At 37.6% G+C, this 21,857-nt stretch overlaps 1 protein-coding gene across 1 annotated transcript in view; it reads right to left on the bottom strand.

The window, feature by feature from the left end:
* The window catches only part of LOC131143469 (uncharacterized), a 79,813-nt gene that overhangs the window by 7,026 nt on the left and 50,930 nt on the right, over positions 1-21,857 (bottom strand). Inside the window, exons 7-12 of the mRNA XM_058091788.1 lie at positions 13,602-13,677; positions 11,013-11,466; positions 10,120-10,455; positions 9,796-9,999; positions 9,567-9,665; positions 9,393-9,465 (exon numbers count right to left, since the gene is read on the bottom strand). Of these exons, the coding sequence (XP_057947771.1) occupies positions 9,393-9,465; positions 9,567-9,665; positions 9,796-9,999; positions 10,120-10,455; positions 11,013-11,466; positions 13,602-13,677 (1,242 nt within the window). The remainder of the gene's footprint in view (positions 1-9,392; positions 9,466-9,566; positions 9,666-9,795; positions 10,000-10,119; positions 10,456-11,012; positions 11,467-13,601; positions 13,678-21,857) is intronic.

Raw genomic sequence — 21,857 nt, 5'->3', positions numbered from 1 at the left:
ATGGACCGCCCAACTAGTCCATGCAGACTGGTTTATCTTTTTTATTATTTATTATTTTATTTTATTTAAATGGTCGATCCATGCAGACCGATCCATCTTTTTTATTATTTATCATTTTATTTAATTTAAATGGCCAATCCATGCATATCGGTCTATCTCTTCTATTATTTATTTTTTTTATTTAATTTAAATTATCTATTTTAAAATTTAAAAATCGATAAAAAATCTGAAAAATAGGAGACAACCAATAAAAAATTCATTTTATTTGAAAACCATTTTATTCATTTATTTTATTTATTATTTATTTCTATTTTTTAAAATTTGGTTGTTTCCATTTCAAAAAAAAAAAAAAAATTCTTTTCAAGCTTTTCAGAGAGTTTTCTATTGAATAATTTTATGGCACCTTTTCTACATTCAGCCATTTTTAGATTAATTTTGTCTTTTTTTAAAGTATTTTTTATTAATTTTTCTTATATTTTCATGTATTATAGCCTTTACAAATTGCTAAAAAAATTATAAAATTGCAGAAATTTTTTTAAAAGTACCAAAAAATTCCAAAGAGGTTTTAATTCTATTGCTAGGGTTTTCCAAGTGTCTTGAGCTCATTTGCATTCTAATTTGAGTACAAGGGTCAAAGAATGTATGAAAGTGAGCCTCTGTGGCTACGGTACCCCGTTTTTGTGCATTTGCCTATTTGTGAATGTAAGGATGATTGGATTGTGTCAAAATACAGTAGAATGATACTTTTATGATGTTTGTTTAGGCTCACGATAATTTGAATTGAACATGATATGCCTCAATAACATGATGCGATTTTTGCCATGACATGACTATAGCTTGTTGTGAACCTTAATTGAATCTCTATTTGAATCTAAGAATGGTTTGAATGCTTGCGAACATAGTAGTCAGAGGCGTGAGGCGAGCCAAGGCGCAAAGGGTATTTGAAGCCAAGGTGCGAGGCGAAGGCACGCGCCCCACGAAGGTGAGGCGCACAACTATTAAAATGCTGTAAAATACCTATTTGGGGTATTTGATTTTTGAACATATTTAATGAAATTGCCAAGGCCAAAAGCATCAACAATTCAACATTGTTCAACATCAAAATAAAAGAGTACAATAAAAGATTTCAAAGTCTAAAATCTAAATATCAGCTTAAGTTTAATTCAATACTAGTGAATTCTTAAGTTATGTTGGTCAAACAACCTTCTCTAGTTTAATACTTGTTGATTATTATATTAATTATTACAAACCTTCAACTTGCATTTTTTTCTCATTTTGTAAAATATATCTTTTAGAAGTTTAAAATTATAATAAAATTATCAACTAATATTATAAGAAGCAGCAGGCAGCAGATACATATAATATTATAAGAAGAAGCAGCAGGCAGCAGTAGCTAAATTCAGTAAAAAGAATATTATGTATTAGTTATAAACTTACATTAAACTACATATTTAATTACATATAATATTATAAGAAGCAGGCAGTTGGCAGCAGAAAGAAGAAGGCAACATACGAAGGTTCGAAGGCTCAAAGATGAGCTCACAGCTGGTTCAAAATGTCAAAGACGAAGTGACGAACTCACGCTGCTGGTTCAAAGGCTCGCAGACGAACTCGCGAAGGCTCCTACTGGTTCGAAATGTTGAAGACGAAGTTGTGAAGGTTCGTGCTGGTTTGAAATGTCGAAGATGAACTCTTGCGAAGGGTCGTTCTGGTTCGAAATGTTGAAGTCAAACTCACAGTGCTGGTTCGAAGGCTCGAAGACGAGCTCGCAAAGGCTTCTGCTGTTTCGAAGGCTCGTATACAAACTCACACTGCTGGTTCGAAGGCTCGCGAAGGGTCCTGCAGGTTCGAAATGTGCAAGACGAACTCGTAAAGGGTCGTGGGGCTTTGAAGGGTCGAAGAGGGCTAGGGCTCAGGCCTCTAGCTATTTCTTTCATTTAACAGATTCAAAATTTTCAAGGCACGCCTCATGGCGCCTGGCACCCCTCTGCGCCTCATCATGCCTCATTGTGCCTCTTGCAAGTCACCTTGTGATGATTCCCTAAAATGCACTATTTTAGGCCCTCATTTACCTTTATTTTGTCTTCTTTTATCTTGTATATGCCCTATGTTAACATAATTCGGAGTTATGCAAGGTTTGTTTGTGTTTCAGGAAAAATAGGTTAAAACCGAAGAGATAAGCATTACGAGAAGTCATTGGAGTATTTGGGATACTTAAAGCTCAAATCAGATGCTCAACCAAACCCCTAAAGCTTCAACACATCAAAGGAGAAAAGACCTTATTCGACCATGTGGTGCAACAAGCAAACACAGGGGCGACCAAGCCACAAGCTGCAGACTTCAAGGTTCAGACTGAAGAAGAAATGCTGCAAGGTTCGACCAAGTGACCCTTAGGGACGACCAGGTCGAGATACTGAAGCTGACTGAGCCAGAGATACTGAGAGCCTCAACTAACTGCTCAACCAGGGAGACCTTTGTTAACTCTATGAGTTCAATCCCATTTTGATAATGACAAATCACATAGTATCTTACTTGTGCATTAAGCTTTTGAACAGGATCATTACTTAACATGCACGGATAGAAAGGATGCTATGGAAGCCATGAGGAACTTGAAGCGCATACGTTTTGGCCTAGTCCATGGAAGTAGAAGAGCAAAAGGATGAAGAAAACTCAGCCTTTCAGTTGTAATTTGTATTTAGTCTTGTTTGTATGATAGGAAGCCTAAAATGATCAATAGACTGACCCTAGGATGCATTTTTTTCATGAAATATTCATATACACTTGACCTAGGTTAGATCTACATTTTAGAAGGTTAATAGGGCTGAAAAACAGGGCACTCGTCGACTAGTCCCCTGGCCTCGTCGACGAGCAAATACCAAGACCCTAATTTTCTCAGACAAGCCATTCGTCGACTAATCCCCTAGTCTCGTCGACGAGCGAATGAAGGACACTCGTCGACAAGTCTGTCGGGCAAGACCAACGCTCCAGTGCTCAACGGTCAGATTTTTATTAAATAAAATATCTTTTAAGGATCCAACAGGTAGAAAATGACTTTATGCTTAAAGTGCCTATAAATACTAACCCTAAAACTCATTTTATAACCTCTTGCCTACATTCCCTTACGCTAAAATCATTGTTGGGCATTCACTTAAGTCTTTCTTCAAGATCCAAGAGAATTCACTCACATCATCTTGCAAAGCTATATTGATCTTGAGGTTTGGTAAACAAGTTTTTGTTTTAGGCATTCAAATCTTATTTTTCTACTCTCCTACTTATTTTATTTGAATTATTTCTTGGGAGCGAAAATCCTAGTTTTCCATATATCCATTGTTTGAAAAGTATTTTGGGAAAAACTTTATACTAGGGCTCGAATCTTTGAAGTATTCACTTTCATATTTTTATTCAAAGATTTTATATTCTCTCATCGTTGCAAAACCTATTTGAAAGCAAACCCTAGAATCTCCAACACACATTTTTAAGAAATCATTTTTGGAGAAATATTGAATAGGGTTTAAATCTTTGAAGCAATTTATATATATATATATATATATATATATATATATATTCATACAAAGATCACATGAGGTGATTGCAATAAAATTATGTGATCTTTGTATGAATATATCCTCATTGGGAAAAACACATATTATCTCTTGAACTTCAAGTTATATCTTGTGAGAGTGTTTAGGATTTCATTGTACTCATTAGCTTATTGGGAAGCATCTGAGTGTATTCAAAATTTTCTTTCGTCACTTATATTGATGGTTCAGATTGTGAACCGGGAGGAGGAAGCTACGCCTCTTGTGCAGCAGATTGTAAGGAGATAGCTACGCCTCTTGTAAGCAGCAGATTGTAATGGGAAGCTTCATCCCAAGTTAAGGAGCGATATAGTGGAATCCTTGGGTAGCTTGCCCAAGGCGAGAACGTAGGCCAAGTTGGCCGAACCTCGTAAAATCTGGAGTTTGCATTTCTCTTTCCCTTATCTCATTTTATTTCCGCTTGTGTTTGAATATTTATTTATTATTTACCTATTGTGCATGTTTTAAGTACCTCCTGCACTTGAGATTGATTAGGTAAAACTGAATTGTTTGAGATGTCCATAGCTTGAATTTATTAGGTTGTGTAGTATTTAAATTTGTGCATTCTCCAAACTTGTGCTTCTATAGTTGGGTTTTCAAATTAAGAATTAAAAGAATTATTAAATACCCAATTCACCCCCCTCCCCCTCTTGGGATTACACCCAAAATAACAACCTTGAGGGGCAACCAAGTCAAGTTCCTAAAGCTGAACTGAAGTTGAGATCCTGCAAGTTTCGACAAGCAAGATCTAGTAGCACGACTAAGTCGAAGATGTTGAAGTTTGAACTCCTGATTTCCCTTAAGCCTCAACTAGGGCACGACTAGGGGAAAGCATGGGTGCGACTTGGTCGACAACAACGATCTTCTGTGCGAGATTTTTGCAGAACTTTCCTATTTTGAAATTCAAACCTTGTAAACCTTTTTGGGTATAAATATTAGTTCCAAATATGTTCTTAGGGTTCCTCTTTGGCCTCTTTTGGGTTAGTGACAGACCTAAAACGTCATTAAGAGCCACAGTAGATTAGATTTACAAGCTTTTCGTTTAAATTCTTGTCCTGGTTCTCAGTTGTCTACTTGATTGTTAGTGACAGACCATTAAGTTTGCAATTGAAACCACTTTTACTTGCTTTCTTTTACGTGCTTTCATTTAAATACCTTGCACTATACTTGCTTTGATTTCAATACCATGTTTTTACTTTCATGCACCTTTAATCCTTGGATTATGATGAAGTCTTAGGGGATAGGATAGCACTACTATTGATTCAGTCAATTATACGTAGTAGGCTACGGATACCAAAGAGGTTCTCGTGATCGTTGGATAGGGTATACTTCGGTTCCCGATTGTGCTCCGAACGATTGGTGCACCCTTGCTACCCTATGTCATCAAATGGCTCCTTTCACCATCTAACTTAATACGGATAGCTGACCGAACGTAGTTTACGCACACGACAGTCTAAGTCGAATTTATAAACTGAGCACTGCTTTGTAGGAGTGGAGTTAATATAGAATTTACATGCTTTCAGTAGATTGTTAGAAAACCCCATCAAAATCTCTCTTTTTTACTTTCTTTTACACAAAGCTATAGTAAACTAGATTCGAAGTGGTGAATTACTGCATCTGAGTCCTTGTGGATCGATACCCGACTTACTCACTTTCTACGGAACTTGGGAAAAGTTAGGTTTATAAATATTTTTTTTAATAGTTAAGGACCCAAGTTTTGACGAGCCTACCACCTCGCCTCACATGTTATGAGGCACTGGCTTCCTCGCCTCTTTGCGCCTTGCACCTAGGCGCGCCTCAGGCACACTTTTAAATACTATGCTTGCGAGCTAAAAAGCACTAAATTAAAGACTCCGACGATGGATGCTATAGGGCAGCGCAATAGCACTCCTTGTCGGTTTTCTTGAGGTGAGGGAAACCTTGCATTTTAAATCGGAATACTATGGGAATGTAAGGTGGAACAATATCTTAGGCAAGGCTTTAATAAAAAGAATTACAATAAGGATAGATTGATGATTAGATGAAACTTAGTAGGTACCATTCGTAGAACGGGTACGTAGGGGATGCTAGTACCTTCCCCAAGCATAAATGTACTCCCGAAGTTGGAACTTTGGTTCTAGACCTTTGAAGATCAGTTGTTTGGACCCTATGGATAGCAAGTTGGCCAAATTAATTGATAGTAATTAAATAGGTGTTCTAAGCTCACCTAGGGCAAAGTAGGTCAGTGATGACTTCATTGATATATTATTGACCCACATCTCATCCCCAAATACCAATTTCACAATTCGAGTTCATTCCTGTCAAGGCGATTTGAAGATTCACCCTGGTAGAGGTAATTCTTCAAAAAGTGTTGATAATTGCCAAATAGCCTCATAAAACAGGCCAACTCAAGTGCAAAAATTGAGGTAGTAGCCTTAGAAAATAGCCTCAAAGAAGGTCAGCAAATGGTGCAACCGCTGAGGTGGTAGCCTTGGCAAATAGCCTTGAAGAGAATATAACCACTAGTGTAAGCACCAACGTGATAATTTGAGCAAATAACCTTCAAGAGAGGGCCACCTCAGGTGCAATCACCTAGTGGTAACCTTGGTGTAATCTTAGCAAATAGCCTTGAAGAGAAGGCCACCTCAGGTCTGATCACCAAGCAGTAACCTTGGCAAATAGCCTTGAAGAGATGGCCGCCTTAGGTGTGTAGACACCCAATTTTGTCCAAGATGATATTTCTCAATTAATTGAAGAATAAGAGATATTAATTAGTCTTGCAAAAGTTAATTAAGATATGTTCATCCTTCTCTAGATCAATTTGTGTGCAACTCAAAATTTGGATGTCCAATTTCACTTTTTAAGGATTTAATTGCTACAATTTGTGTTAGATAGGGAGTTATCCCTAACTGAGTTAGGGATTCTTCCTTTGGATAGAAGAGAGCTTGCTTCCAAACACTCTTATACGACAAGGGGTTTCCTTGTCCTTAAAGTGCATTTTTTGAAAGGAGGGCGTTAGGCAACACCTACTTTCCTTTTCTCTATTAAAAGGCGGCTAAAGCTCTTCTCCTAGATGCATACGTTCACAAGGTGGAGGGCTTGAGGAGGAACACATTCAATTGCTGAAAAATGGAAGACGCATTGAAGGCTCAAGCTTGGGAACACACATTAGAGCTTAGGGTGGGGACACAAGAAACCTTAGCACTAGACTATGGTCTATTAAGGAAAAAGGGTGAGCAAGCCCTTGGTGTTCTTGTTTTTCGGGTCATCTCAATCTCTTTGGATATTCTTGGGCCTCATCCGATAAAAATTAAGGTATGAACTATTCCCAACAGACTGACTTTTATGGCACTTCATTCATGTTTATGCTTTATTGTTCATATAGATTCTTATGCTTTGCATGCCCCGAGTAATCAATTATGATGGACTATGTGACTTAGAGATTTAAGTTATTAAGTTTGAAACTTTATCTTCCACCATCATTAATTGTTATCAGTATCATTATTTCATCATGATCATCATCCATCATCTTCATTGGCTTTTTTCTTCTCCTTCCTCTTCTTTCTTTTCTTCTTCTCTTTATCTTCGTGTGCTTCTAGTATTGTCAAAGTAGTGTGTTTTAGGGTGAGGAAGAACCATTCAACCAGTCTGCTAGAACCATTCAACCTATTTTTTATTTTTTTATTGTTTATTTATTTATTTTTATTTCATTTAGTCCGTTTAAATCATTTAAAAATAATTTTTCATTATTAAAATTTCTAAACAAACAAAAACACAAAAACAAAAACAAAACCAAGCCTTAGTCCCACTAAGTGAGGTCGACTATATGAATCATTTTCTGCCAATTTATGCGATCATGAATCATTTCTTTTGGTAGATTCAAGGATATTGAATCCTTACTCACAGCCGGTCCCAAGCCCGGGTTAAGGAGGAGGGTTGCGTTAGGTAGTTGACAGCCAACGTAAAATTTGTTAGATCACTATTAAAATTTCTAAACAATTGGAGAAAATCAGAAAAAAAAAAAAAAAAAAATTTCATTTTTGGGAACAATTTTCATAATTTTTTTTATTTTCTATTTTTGTATATATTTATTTATTTTAATTAAAAGTCAATTAATTTGAGAAATTTAAAATTGTTTTGCCCCTAAATAAAAATTTTTTGGGAGTTCTTCCTTGAAACTTAGGATTTATTGCAGATTTTAAATATTTTTTAGTTCAATTGATTTATTTATTTGAATTTTACCTGATTCTTAGTTGTTATTAATTGGTTCAAAATCAAAAAAATAATTTATGAAAATTTTAGATAAAATACCAAAAAAACTTTCTGTTTGTTCCCTATTTTATTTGAGTTTTAGAACTGTTTTGGGCATAGGTATAAGCTTAGAATAGATTCAAAGAGTGAAAAACATGAAAAAAAAGAGGGGGTGGGGGGGATCGAAGGTAAGTGTGGCTTTGCATTTTGTACATAATCTGATGTGTTGGTTTTACCACATGAGATGATGTGTTGGTTTGCTTTGGCGAGCTCAATTCATTTTGTGTTGCTTTTATTGCACATGTCATTTCATGTATATATGGTGTGCTTGAATTTATAGCATGACGAGCTTCGAAATACTCCGACAATGGATGCCACAAGTGGACGCAAATGCTCCCTCTATCAATTTTCTTGAAGTGAGGGTAGTCTTGTCCCGTGCAAATGCACTGTGGAACAACATTAAGTGGAAAGGTAATGTGAACCAAATCAAAGGACAATACATGTAAATTATTGATTATGCTTAGCTTAGTAGGTACCATCCATAGAATGAGTGTGTAGGGCATCCTAGTACCTTCACCTCACATAAATGTACTCCGAAACTTGGCTTTAGTGTGCAAACCTTCGACTATTAGTTCCTTGGACCCTAAGCGTAGCTAGTTGACCAAATCAATAGGTAGCAGTTAAATAGGTGTTCTACCCTCACCGATGATAAAGTAGGTTAGTGAGGATTCCATTGATACACTTTCACCTGCATGTCAACCCCATTTCACATTCTCTTAATTCGAGTTCATCATCCGAGCCAAGGCAGTTCGAAGATTCACCCTAGTAGAGGTGACCCTTTGGAACATGTTGACAAGGTGCAAGTGCCAAGGTGGTAACCATATTAGATAGCTTCAAAGAGGAGCACTTCGGCTCCAATGAGTAAGGAGGAGCACATCTGCTAAAATGACCAAGGAGGTTCCTTAGGAGAATGCACCCAAAAAAGGAATTCTAATGGAGCACCCTGGTTTTAGCACCTGAGGTGGACCTCCTCTGTTCATGGGAGAATGCTCACCAAAATGTAAAGGAGGCACTTGGGCCTACGTGACCTAGAAACACCTTGGTTCTAAAACCCAAGGTGGACCTCCTCAAAAAATCTATTACAAGAGCTTTGGGAAACCACAATAAAAATGGTTGAGGTAAAGGGAATTCTCTCTTTCACTATTGTTGCCCAATACCATCGTATCCCTCCTTATGCCCTATCCAATTCTCTAACTTAGGCATTAGAGCTATCCCCTAGAGGCCACTCCAGATCCTCCTAAGCCTTTCTTGTATGTTGAAGATTCATCCACCTGTGATCCGACGAAAAAAGGCAGCAGCAGGATTAATTTTTATTTAGGAACTAAAGGAAATTTTGCAACTGTTAAGGTCAGACCTATAACAATGGTTTTGCAAATGAAATCTTGCATTTTTACAACTAAAAAAAATCTATAAAGACTAACTCATCTCAAATCCCAACCCAAAAAGAAAAAATGATAAAACCATCCTATTCTTTAGGAAAATGGAAAGGTATGCTTGTAGAGATGAGTAGTTTTAGAATAGCACCTTCATGTTTATTTTCAGTAACAAAGTGAACATTTGTTTCCTCCAAACTTCCATTGAAACCATAAACAAGAACCTACAAAAAGTCAAAATAGTTAAATAAATGAATACAGCACAATGTATGCAGCATCAAAAAGGGCACCTAATAAAGGTACCTAATAAAGAAAATTTTCTAACCAAACCACTTTCATTGCCAACAGCCAAGCTTAAACTGATGCAGCAAAAGTCCAATTTTGATACTGGAGCACTTGAACTAGCAGCTTCTATGCCGGGCACCTGCTAAGAAAAGGATACAATATAAGTGGTACAAAGTCCTGTAATAAATTGACAGTGATAAGAAGCACATTTAATGAGTCCACAATACTCCTTTTATTAAAAAAAGGGGACAAATTGATGCAACTCTAACCTTGCCTTTTAAAACACAAATAGGTAGTAGGACAGGAAATGTAGCATCCCATATCAAAACAGATCCATCCTGATAACCTGCTAAAAATACTCTCTCAATCCTGTTACTTTCAGCAACTGGTCGAGTGCACACACCTCCAGTCAAGGGCCACTCCATACCCCCAGCCGTATCTGGTTTTGTGCCAAGTTTCACAACTGAAACCATCTGATTTTATAAACAGTACATGTTAATGATGATTTACATGAGAAAGAACAGAAAACTGAATGAGTATTAGAAAAGAAAGAACCATTCAGAAGATGGTTGAACAAGGCAGGATTGCACAACCTGAGACAGAGCCTTTGACGAGTTCCCATCAGCAGGTAACAAACTAAGTTTTGTCACTGTCATGCATGGATCAGCAGTAGGAATTACCAAAGGAAATTCCACAGCTGAGATAGGCTTCCTCTCTTGCTGAGACATTAAAGCAGACAAGCTAGCATCATCATAAAAGTGCAGTTGCCCAGGGTTTGTCAATAGAAATAATGCAACATTGTGACTACTCCCTGTTGCCCCAACACCTTGTAACAGTATCATGTCTGCAAAAGAGCCAGCAAGTGTGAGGTTCACACGACCAACGCATCGTAAAATCTCTGACCCAGATGACCACTCAAGATTCAAAACCTGCAACAGCCAGATGGAATATCAAGAACATATTTATGGGTCATTCTAGTGTATTAGTGTATATCAAACCTTTAAAAACACCCAAAAAAAGAAAATAAAACAAACCAAAAAACAAAAACAAAAAAAAAAAAAATTAAATGGTTAAGATGCTTGACTGCAATACCACAAAGCAAGCCTGACATCAGCAGAAACATTTTACACACCAAAGGTATCAAGATTTTTTTTTGCACCTAAAAAGTGCAATCAAAAATGGAAAAGATTCTGTAAGCTCATGTAAAAGCAGAGGAATCCAAACTGCACAATGTGAGAATGAAGAAATTTTATTAAAATGCTCAAGTGTTTTTTTTGTCAAATAACTTTCCCATCAAGAGAGGGTTTAACAGAACCTATCTATCATTTTTTACCAAAATTTTATTGTGGGTCAAAGTTTTCATCTTAAAATATATATAATTTTTGAAGCCAAAACTTTTTCAAAATCATAGAGCAGCCCCAACAGATGCTATATTGTAAAAAAAGTGGTTTACAAAACAGAATTATAACTCTAATGAGTAACCCACCGTTAGAACCTCTTCAGATCCTATTTCATCACCGCCATAGATAAAAAGCTGGCCATCATGATCATTACAGGGTTGTATATTTTTAGACCAATGCAAGACAATGACAGGAAGCCTCCTTTCAGCAGATGACAGTTGTAGCTTAACAACATTACACGATAATCCAGCATGTTGATCTTTAGAAGAGCCAGCATGTACTAAGTTCCAAAATAAAATATCCCCATCTACATATCCAACAGCAAGAATTGATCCATCAGAAGATGCCCAGCAAAGAGCACTTATCTCCTTCTCCTCAATATTATGTTCAGCTGTACCATCTGGAACAGAAGCATCCACTTCACTTGTAAAAACAACCCCATCCTTCAATTGAAGATCCTTATCACCTTTAACAACAACTATCTGAGCTTCCAATATATCCCAGAGTATAAGCAATCCATTCTCATATGCAATTAGTACTCTGTAAAAGAATCATACGTTTAAAATTGCTAAAAGAAAAAGTAAAATCGACTTAGTTCTAACTCAATTTTGTTGTACAGGTGAAAATATGTCCTAAATTGGCACCCAAGAAAAGCCTACATTTGCTGTGTTTTGTTGATTACAAAAAGGGGGAAAGAAGGAGAGAGGGAGAGACGGGAGAGAACACATGTGAAAGTATCGCATTTTTCCTTTACTTTTGCAAACAAGAAATTAGAGGGCAAAATTAAGGGATTAAAAATATCCTAATGTTTTAACAAAGCAATTGTGCATTATGCTATGAACATTATATATAGCTTCCCATTAATATTTTCTATGCAAATATCTCAACTCCTGACAGGATAAAATTTGTTGGCATAAAGAAAAGTACAATAAAATTATGCCCTCATTGCTTTACTTTACCTGATCAATTTCAAACCAGACTCGCAGCAAAGGGAAAATGTATCATAGATCTATATAAAAAGCGCCAACTCAAGGACAAATAGTACTTTTTTTTTTTTTTGGTCTTACGACATTAATCAATCATTTGTTATAAAGTTCTTGTATCTTCCCACACATACAAAAGTTAGAACTTCCAGGTAAATAATAAATTTTACCTTGAATTTTAATTTACAATTTGTGCTTTGCATTTGTTAGATTACCACTTCACCTAAAAGCTTAAGCTGTTAGGTTGTGGGCCAACAATGTAAATCAAGCCTCAACACTCCCTTTCATGTGCAGCCCATCAGCACGTGGAGAGACAAACACATGATAAATAACACCCCTGATAGGGAATACAATAATTTTTTAAACACCACAATAATGCGGACAACAAGACTAGAACCCAGGACCTCCTGGTAACCAGCTTTGATACCATGTTAGATTACCACTTTACCCAAAATCTTAATCTGTTAGGTTGTGGGCCAACAATGTATATCAAGCCTTAACAGCATCATAAAATTATAAGTGACAACTTGAAGGAAAATAATACTTTTGACTAAGCATTTTGCTAAGGCTTGATAAACACTGTCAGCCTACAAAACTAAGAGCCTAAACTTTTACAAGTGGTTACTTGTTTTTTATTTTTTGCAAAATAGTTTATTTGTATACATTGTTTGTTTCCCTCTTCACATGTAATTGGGCTGCACACCAGGGGGAGTGTTACAATGAGATATAAATTGTTGGCCACAACCTAAACAGCTTAACCCCTCAGTTCAAGTATTAACAAATTTTAATTTTATTTGTACAAAAAGCACCAACTCAGGACAAATAATATTATATGAGTGACAAGATGAATAACAATTTAAGCCTTGTTACATGATAAAATTTCTACATCTACCAACACTAGCTAAAAAAAATGTCGACTTCATATTGTAGTTCACAATTTTTTCCTTGTTGCTTCAAAAATTTCTTTTAAAAATACCCAATTTGGGGGGTTAAGTAATATGGTGTTTTGTATTGCATTTTGGATTCTAATTTTCCCTTGTTGCATCATATATCTTAGTCTTAGTTCTATGTTGAAGAGGGGTATTTGGCCACTTTACATACTGTTTCATTATAAATAGAATGAGGGGCAGCCTCAAAGGTTTGAGCTTCTCTCTTCAATCAGATTTTCAGGGCACAACATGTATTGTAGCTTCCCTTTTAAAAATAAGGAGCATCCTATAGACCATATTGCCAAACTAGTGGTTGACAACTGTTACATAGGAATCAAGGAACTCAACAAAAAGGGTGAAAACTGAGGATGTAAGAAAATATGCTCAGGTCCTCTTGGCCCACTTTCATCGAAATTATATCATGGTTTCGATAACACTTCAAAACCATAATTTTTGCAATATTCTTATATCATGTTTCATTTGTCATTATTCTCTCTTCATATATCATAATTTCTTGATATTCTTCACTTCAACACATTATGCAATTTGAAAGACAGCAAGACTAAGACAGGACTACTGATGATTCTTTTCTGTTTTCCCCATGTTAATAACCCCAAACAAGTATGCATTCTAAACATCAGATATACCAGCAAACGTAAGCAAAAACTGACAATAACAAAAACGATAATTGATTCTCAAACTGGTTTCAAATTCCAAGAGCAGAGAATTAAATTCAGAAACTTTAAGCACTCTTGTATCTTGCCTATTTCCAAAAGAACAAGGTTGCGGAAGAACTCCAACAATGGGTTGATAATTAGGAAATGAAAACCCAGCTGCTTCTGTAAAAGAACACAACAATGGTATTTAATAGATTTTTTTACAAATTAGAGCCACGTGCAGAGACAAAAAATTAGATATAGTGTAAGAGTGCTTCATTACCCAAAAAAAGAAATTTGCTTTAAAGGTTCAATGTAGTGAGGACAAAGAAAATGCGAAAACAGCAATAACAAGCAACCCCAACTTCTCGACTGTCGAACAAGTATACGAGTATTTTGGTAGATATGTTCAAATTAGTATTGTTGATGGTTATCTTAGTCTTTCGGCATTGTTAGTGTGTGAGTGTTATGTTAACAAGTGAGAGTTAGTAAGGGTGTTATGGTCATTGGTATGTACTTTGACATATACTATAAAATAGAGGGAGAGATCTATCATTGTGAGGAGGTCTTCCATTTTACCCAATTATTCAACATGGTATCAGAGCATGATTCTAAGACCTAAACCCTAATTGTCACAGCCACCATCAAAACCGAAGCCTAAAACCCTAAATCTGCTGCATGTCTATCATCATAGAAGAATTCCAGCAACACTATAGCCCTAAAAAACAGCCAGCAGCTGCCTGGAGCCAGAGCAGTTACCGGAAAATTCCTGAGTGACACTGCTTGTTCAGGAACACAAAATCCACTATCAGTTTTTATAAAATCAACACCATAGTCACCCAGACACTGCTGATCTGCCCCCCACAGAAATGCCATCTCCAGAAACTCCCCTGCGCACCCTCATGCGCTGGTCGAAGGCTTCCAGGGCTGACCCTACACGCTAGCACGAGAAGCCAATTTCAGGCATGCTTCTGGCCTAAATTCTTCCAGCAGTGCTCAGATCCCTCTATAAACATATTACTGAAGTTTTTTGTGATGTTTTTTGTTCAAAGATCTCACCTTTTTCAGTTGCTCATTATAACATCTGACGAGTGGTTGTTTGATGCTTCTCGAAGCTGTTTGTCAATGTTTATTGAACTTATTGGACCTGAAACAGTGGTTTTTGCTGTGTTTTTTATTCGTATGTTGTGGGCTTGTGGTTTGCATCAGTTGTCAAAGGTTGTGTATGTTGGGATCAAGTTGGTGAATTTGAAAAACATGTCCGCTGTGTTTTTTTTATTTGCTTCTCTATTGAGATTGTATGTATGCTGGGATGGAGTGACAAGCATGCTACAGCTGTCTCAAAGGAGGACTATTCAAGGTTCCCACAGAATCAGGCATCCCAACAAGCATCTCATCACATTGCATCTTTTGCACAAAGAAGTAACCATACCCTCTGTATGTCATCCGGTATCTCTCCCACTAGTCCCTTGGTTATTGGCTCTACTACTACTGACCATATGATAGGTGTCACCAACTTCTTTTCTACTCTCTAGTATTCTACAAATCTACCTCAAGTTACCCTTGCTGATTGGTACACTACTGCTGCTAATGGAATAAGAACTGTAAATCCTACTACCTCTATCTCTCTTTCTTCTGTTCTCTACATTCCTAAATCCCTCTTTAATCTCATGTCTGTTAGCAAAATTACAAAGTCAGCTAAATTGCTCTGTAACCTTCTTTCCTAATTCTGTTCTTCTTCAAGATCTGAAGATGAGGAAGGCAATAGGCACAAGACATGAGGCTGATGGACTTTACTAGATTGAGTCGCTCTCTTCTCCTGCCTGTAGTGCCGCAGCCACACCACATCAAACCCATTGTTGCCTTGGTCATCCATCATGGGACAAGTTCAAACAGCTACTTCCTACTTTGAGTTTCATGTCTAACCTCGGAGTGAATCTTGTCAATTAGGAAATAATCATCGTGCTCCCTTTGCCTCCTGAATCAATACAAGAGTCGTTAGCCCTTTTATGTTAGTCCATTCCAATGTTTGGGGTCATAGTCATGTCATGTCAAAATTGGGGCTTATTACTTTACTCCAAAGTGACTTGTTTATATTTAATGAAAGATCATTATGAGTTGTTTAATATCTTTTGTGCCTTCTATTCTCAAATAAGGATTCAATTGGATACGTCATTATGGATACTTCATAGTGATAATGCTAAGGAGTACTTCAGTACTCAATTCACTACCTACATGACAAACTGTGGCATGATCCATCAATCATCTTGTGCCTTCACTCCACAACAAAATGGAGTTGTGGAGCAAATAAACATATTCTTGAAGTCACTCAAACCATATCATATCAAATGCATGTCCCCTAAGTTTTTTGGAGTGATGATGTGCTCACTACTTATTCTCTCATCAATAAAATGCCATCTTATGTCGTTGGTGGTAAAATCCCGTATTCAATTATCTTCCCAAATGCTCCATCGTTCTCCCTTCCTCCTTGTATCCTTCCTTCATCAATTAAATCCAAGAAGGGATAAATTGGATTCTCATGCTATCAAATGTATTTTTCTGGGCTATTCTTATACTCAAAAAGGATTTCAATGTTATAGCCCCACTTCACATTGATTCTTTATCACTGCTGGTGTCACCTTTTTTGAGTCCACACTGTACTAATCTGATTCCTTGAGTTCTGTTGACCTTGATGAGTCCCTTCCTCCGCCTAGCCTTCCCAATCCTAACTTATTTCCTTTGTCCAGTCTTCCTACATCTTCATCCAATTTGAGTCCTTCTCATTGCTTGGATCGTACCAATCTGCAAGTGTCACATGGTGAATCAAGGGAGAAAAACCTTCCCCAACTTCCACTCCTATGCCTCCAGTTCCCTCAACAAATGATCCTCTTCCCCAAGTGGTTGATCCTCCTATTGTTGTTCAAAATGGTAACAACACTTGTACCCAACATCCAATCTCTAATTTTTTTTTTTTCCTATGATTTCGTATCACCCTCATACTACTATTTTGTAAGTACCCTACCTTTTGTTGTTCTCCCCAAGTCTATTTCTAAAGCCATGTCCCATTCTGGTTGGAGAAATGTAATTATAGAAGAGATGCATGCTCTACAGGATAATGACGCTTGGGAATTGGTACATCTTCCTCTTAATAAGTTTGTGGTTGGTTGTCGTTGGGTGTACAATGCGAAGGTCAATCCAGATGGTTCCATGGCTCGATGGAAGGCATGCCTTGCCAAGGAATATTCTCAGGTGCATGGCTTGGACTATTCAAACACATTCCCCTATGTCGCCATGCTTGCCTCAGTGCGTTTGTTCATCTCCTTAGCCACCACCTACCATTGGCCTCTGCACCAATTAGACGTGAAGAATGCTTTCCTACATAGTGATCTTTAGGAGGTCTATATGGAGCAACCAACTGGATTTGTTGCCCAGGGGCAGTCAGGCTTAGTACTTGACTATGGCCTTCAATGGTGTGCAGTAGATCATATGGTATTTTATCATCATACTCTATCCAAAAGGATTATGCGTATTGTGTACATGGACGATATTGTGATTACTGAAGATGATGATCAAGGTATTCCGAGCCTAAAGCATTTCCTGCAAACTAAGTTTCAAACAAAGGATTTGGGACCATTGAAGTACTTTTGGGTATAAAAGTATCAAGATCTCGTATTAGAACCATCTTGTCACAAAGGAAGTATGTTATTGATCTTTTAGATGAGATCGGCTTGTTGGATCCAAACTCATTGATACACCTATGGATCCAAACAATAAGCTATGCCAGATATAGGTGATTTGTTGCCCAACCCAGGAGGATATCAGAGATTTGTTGTAAAGTTGAATTATCTCATGGTCACTTGACGAGATATATCTTTCGCAACAAGTGTTATGAGTGAGTATCTTGATTCTCCGAGAATAAGTCACTAGGATGCAGTAATTCGCATCTTGAGATATCTCAAAGCTACACCTAGGAGAGGTCTCTTATATTAGGATCAAGGTCACACTCATATTTAGGGATATATTGATGCAGATTGGGTTAGGTCACCTTCCGACAAAAGATCCACAGCCAGATATTATATCTTTTTTTTTTTTATCAATAAATGATATATTGACCAAAAGGATATGTACAGAGTAACTCCGGGCATACCCCGAGCGAGGAGGCCAAAGCTCCAATTCAAAAACAATGCAAGTAGCAATGATACAAAAAACCTGGGCATACCCAAGGGCTCAAAGCCAACCAAAAGAAAGCATCAAAACAAGGATAACCAAGTAACAAGTACAATCCAAACTGGGCATACCCAGTGAAATAAACAGCAAAACTGTCAAAAACTGTTGATGGAAGAGGTGCAACCGTCAACAGTTAGCCCAAACAAACAGTCAACCTCAAGGGGGTCGGGACCCTTTGTTCTTTTTATCACTCTCTTTATCCACAAGTGGAGCTTTTCCTTTGTCCATGGACTTTCCAGCTTCACCTTTACCTTGCTTGAAGGAAGAATCTTTGGTAGAGTCTGCAGTAGGGCACCCTACAGAACACTTACTCTTTGTACCTTCTGCAGTGCTTGTAGCCTTGGCCTTCAAGTGTATATTGTGTCCTTTTTTGGTGCTTTAGCATCTACCTTAGAAGAGCCAACATTGCCTGCATGACTACTTGATTGTATGCCCTTCACTGTAGTAGGCTCAATGACAATACGAACATTGGTCTTCTGTCCTTGATCTTCACCCGGGCAAGCTCTCCTAGATTCCAACTGCTCCTTGTCCTTTTTGGTTTTACAACTTCTTTCAACATGGCCAAGGGTTTTACAGTAGCAACAGAACTTAGGAACATTTTTATAAACAATCTGTTTTGGGTGAATGAACGATCATTGGAGAGTCTAACCTTGATACTCTTCTCCAGGTCCTTTGAAACATCAATCTCAACTAGAATGCTCGCAAATGAAAGCATATCCTTGTTAGTGGTAAGTTTATCTGCATACACAGGCCTACCCAAAACAGAGCAAATTTTCCCCAAAGCCTTCAATGACCAGAGTTCAAGGGGGAGATTTCTCAACTGAATCCAAGCTGACAGAATGCTTAGATACTCCGTATCAAATTGAAACAACTCTGGCATCCTTTTAAGTAACAGAGGATGGCCAAATGCAAGGTAAGGTTCGCCTGTCAGCGCTTGAAACATGTCCTCTTCATTACAAAATTTAAAGATAATCCAACCACTCATATGGTGGAAAACTACAACCTTCGCATGCCAAGATTCTATAATTAGGTTGAGGGCAGCTTTTCCTGGAAATTTACCTGCAAAAAATCCCACCAAGCTGTGTTCCCACTCCCTCTTTGTATCACCAAAGTCCTCATCATCAATTTGAGCGTCTTTGCCAACAATAGCATATTCAGGAACAGCACCACAATTCCGTTGGTGCCTATTTTTGGCAAACAAATCCGCCCAAGAGACCTTCTCATTCCCCTTCATGATGAACTCCTTTGTGGCTTTTTCCCCTTCGTTTGAGTCACTTTGACAAGCACCAGAATCAGTAGCACCTTCCATTCCCTTACCATCATTTGGTTGGATTGGAGAGTTCTTCGTAGAGATGATGCTAACCCCAAATGCATTACCCTCAGCATTGTTTGGTTTCACACGATCAGCACCCTTTGCAGCATTTGCTGGTGCACTTGTGTCAAGAGACTCAGCTGTGCCACTATTTCCTTCATCAATCCCTTTTGTGGAAAATTGTCAAGCACCTGGAGTGTAAGTTGCAATTCCAGCATCCCCAACTGACCTTTTCTGCCCACCTTTCCCATGCAATTCCTTTGGTTGAACAACCGGAATCCAAACAGCCGAGACATTCTTCCTTTTACACAAATGAGCAGTCCATCCAAGAGTTTCCGATGCTTCGTCGCTGTCCGAGTCACTCTCACCATCAGTGGATGTTCCATCCATCTGTTCTTCGTCATTTACATCCAGATCTACAGAAAAAGACTCCCCTGGGATCTGCTCACAAACTCCATCCGTCTCACATTCAGTTTCATATTCAGAGGTAGAATCTTCACGGCATGTCCCAGAATCTCCCTCCTCTTTCTTCGATCTGCTACAGGAAGCAGTTTCAACCATTCCCGTAGCATTCTGCAAATTCAAAACTGAATTTTCCTTCTTCAATCTGCTACTAGATGGAGCTTCATCAAGCCCCGTAGCCTTCTGCAACTTCAAATCCGAAATTTCCTTTTTATTTGAACTGATTTGAGATTTGTAAACTGGATTTACAGTCTCATCGATTCTTTCATCATCATCCGAATCTTCAGAGGAAGTTTCCTTCTCCTTCAATGTTTAAAATCGGTTGGCAGCTGCAGTGAGACTCACAACCTCCTTTTGTACCTGTTGAATGTTCTTTCCTGCCCAAAGAGATCGATTTCCTCCATTTTTACTAATGAAATCAAGGGTAGGGGTGAGCATAATTCGGTGAAAACCGAATTAACCGAATTAACCGGCCGAAATTGGCCGGTTCGGTTCGGGTAAAAATCTCGATTCGGTCGGTTCGGTTATAATTCTACAAAATTCGATTAATCGGTTTCGGTTCGGTTAAGGGTAAAAAAAATTTCGGTTAACCGATTAACCGAATTACTAATTAATTAGATTTTAAATATAATTTATGAATATAAATTTTGCTTATGCAAGTGCATTAAGGAGTTTAATTAACCTATTTGGATTCTTTGTTCTATAATAAAATATTATTTTCATTAATAAAATTAATAAATAAGGTATTTAATTAAGTTGGATTTGGTTTTAAAAAAAATTTATAATTGTATTATATTTCTAGCAATTAATTTTAAATGGTTTCGGTTAAAATCAGTTAACCGAATTACCCGAATGGGCAATTCGGTCAGGGTCGGTTCAGTGTCCTTCGTCAATTCGGTCGGTTCGGTTAATGGTATTATTTAACCGAATTTTTCGGTTAATTCGGTTAATTACCCGAATTTAACCGAACCGACCGTTTGCTCACCCCTAATCAAGGGCAGTATTCCGTTCCTTATTCAATTGAGATGCTGAGATAGCCTTGGAGGTTGAAATTTTCCCCATGGCCGAACAAATCAAGAACTCAAAAGAGTAGATTCACTCCAAGCCGTGCATCCCTCCTAGAGAGGGAAGAGAGCTTCTCTCTCTAACACGACTGACTTGTGTCCTATTCCTCATGTTATCTTTCAGCCAGATATTATATCTTTATTAGTTGACATTTGGTTCTCATAGGAGTAAGAAACAAACTGTGGTGGTCAAGTCAAGTGTCAAATTAGAGTATAGGATCATAGCTCACACTACATGTGAACTTGTTTGGCCGAAGAACATATTAGAAGAACTGGGTTTCACATTCTCAGTCCATGGGGTTGACATGTGATAATCGAGCTGCCATTCGTATTGCCTCCAACCCTGTCTTCCACGAGCAAAAAAAACACATCGAAGTTGATTGCCACTTTGCTCAAGAGAAACTTGTGCAGAAGCTAATTACCACAACTCCTGTGAAGTCTAAATTGTAGTTTGCAAATTTATTTACTAAAGCCTTGGGGGTGCTCGTGTTATATTCATTTGTAACAAGCTAGGAGCATATGATATATATGCTCCAACTTGAGGGGGAGTGTTGATGGTTATCTTAATCTTTTATTAGTGTCAGTGCGTGAGTGTTACGTTAACAAGAGAGAGTTAGTAAGGATATTATGGTCATCGGCATGTACTTTGTCATATATTATAAATAGAGGGAGAGACCTATCATTGCGATGAGATCTTCCATTTTACCCAATTATTCAACAAGTACAAACATAGCACAATACAGAATAGCCAAATCATAATATTAAGGGACTCGACAAACATGTTAACAACAATTAAGAGTCTCCAACAAGTCGGACCTCTAAAAAAACTGACTAGAAATTGCAATAGAATTTATGCATTTAGGGAACCTAGTAATAGAAGTACAGCAGACTGGACATACCAATCTTTCCCATCATGCCAACATAAAATGCTCCCACTTGATTTTACAGAATTTTAACAGAAAATATATATCAGCTCAGCAGTTATGCTAACCTGAACTTATGAGATGTTCAACTAACCTTTTTTCTGGGCGGGGTGATAAAAGAAGAATTTATTGATAGAATAAGGATACACAGCTAAGAGAATAAGACATCTCCTTAACAAATTCTAGAAAATCCAGATCAAAAATACAAAGAAACAACCTAAAGACTAAAAAACAAAAGAGAAAAAAACCAGCACAAACTAACACTCCACACAACGCCAATCGTGCTGAATATCAGAAAAGCTGACTCCCTTAAAATTTCCTTGTCCCACACACCAAAGAGAAGCCACATAATGTATCTTTTCCCAAATCAGCAAC

Source organism: Malania oleifera, chromosome 11, assembly GCF_029873635.1.
Source record: "Malania oleifera isolate guangnan ecotype guangnan chromosome 11, ASM2987363v1, whole genome shotgun sequence".
NCBI lineage: Eukaryota > Viridiplantae > Streptophyta > Magnoliopsida > Santalales > Ximeniaceae > Malania > Malania oleifera.
Note: the sequence above shows the minus strand (reverse complement) of the source record. Positions and strands in the feature narration are given on the sequence as shown.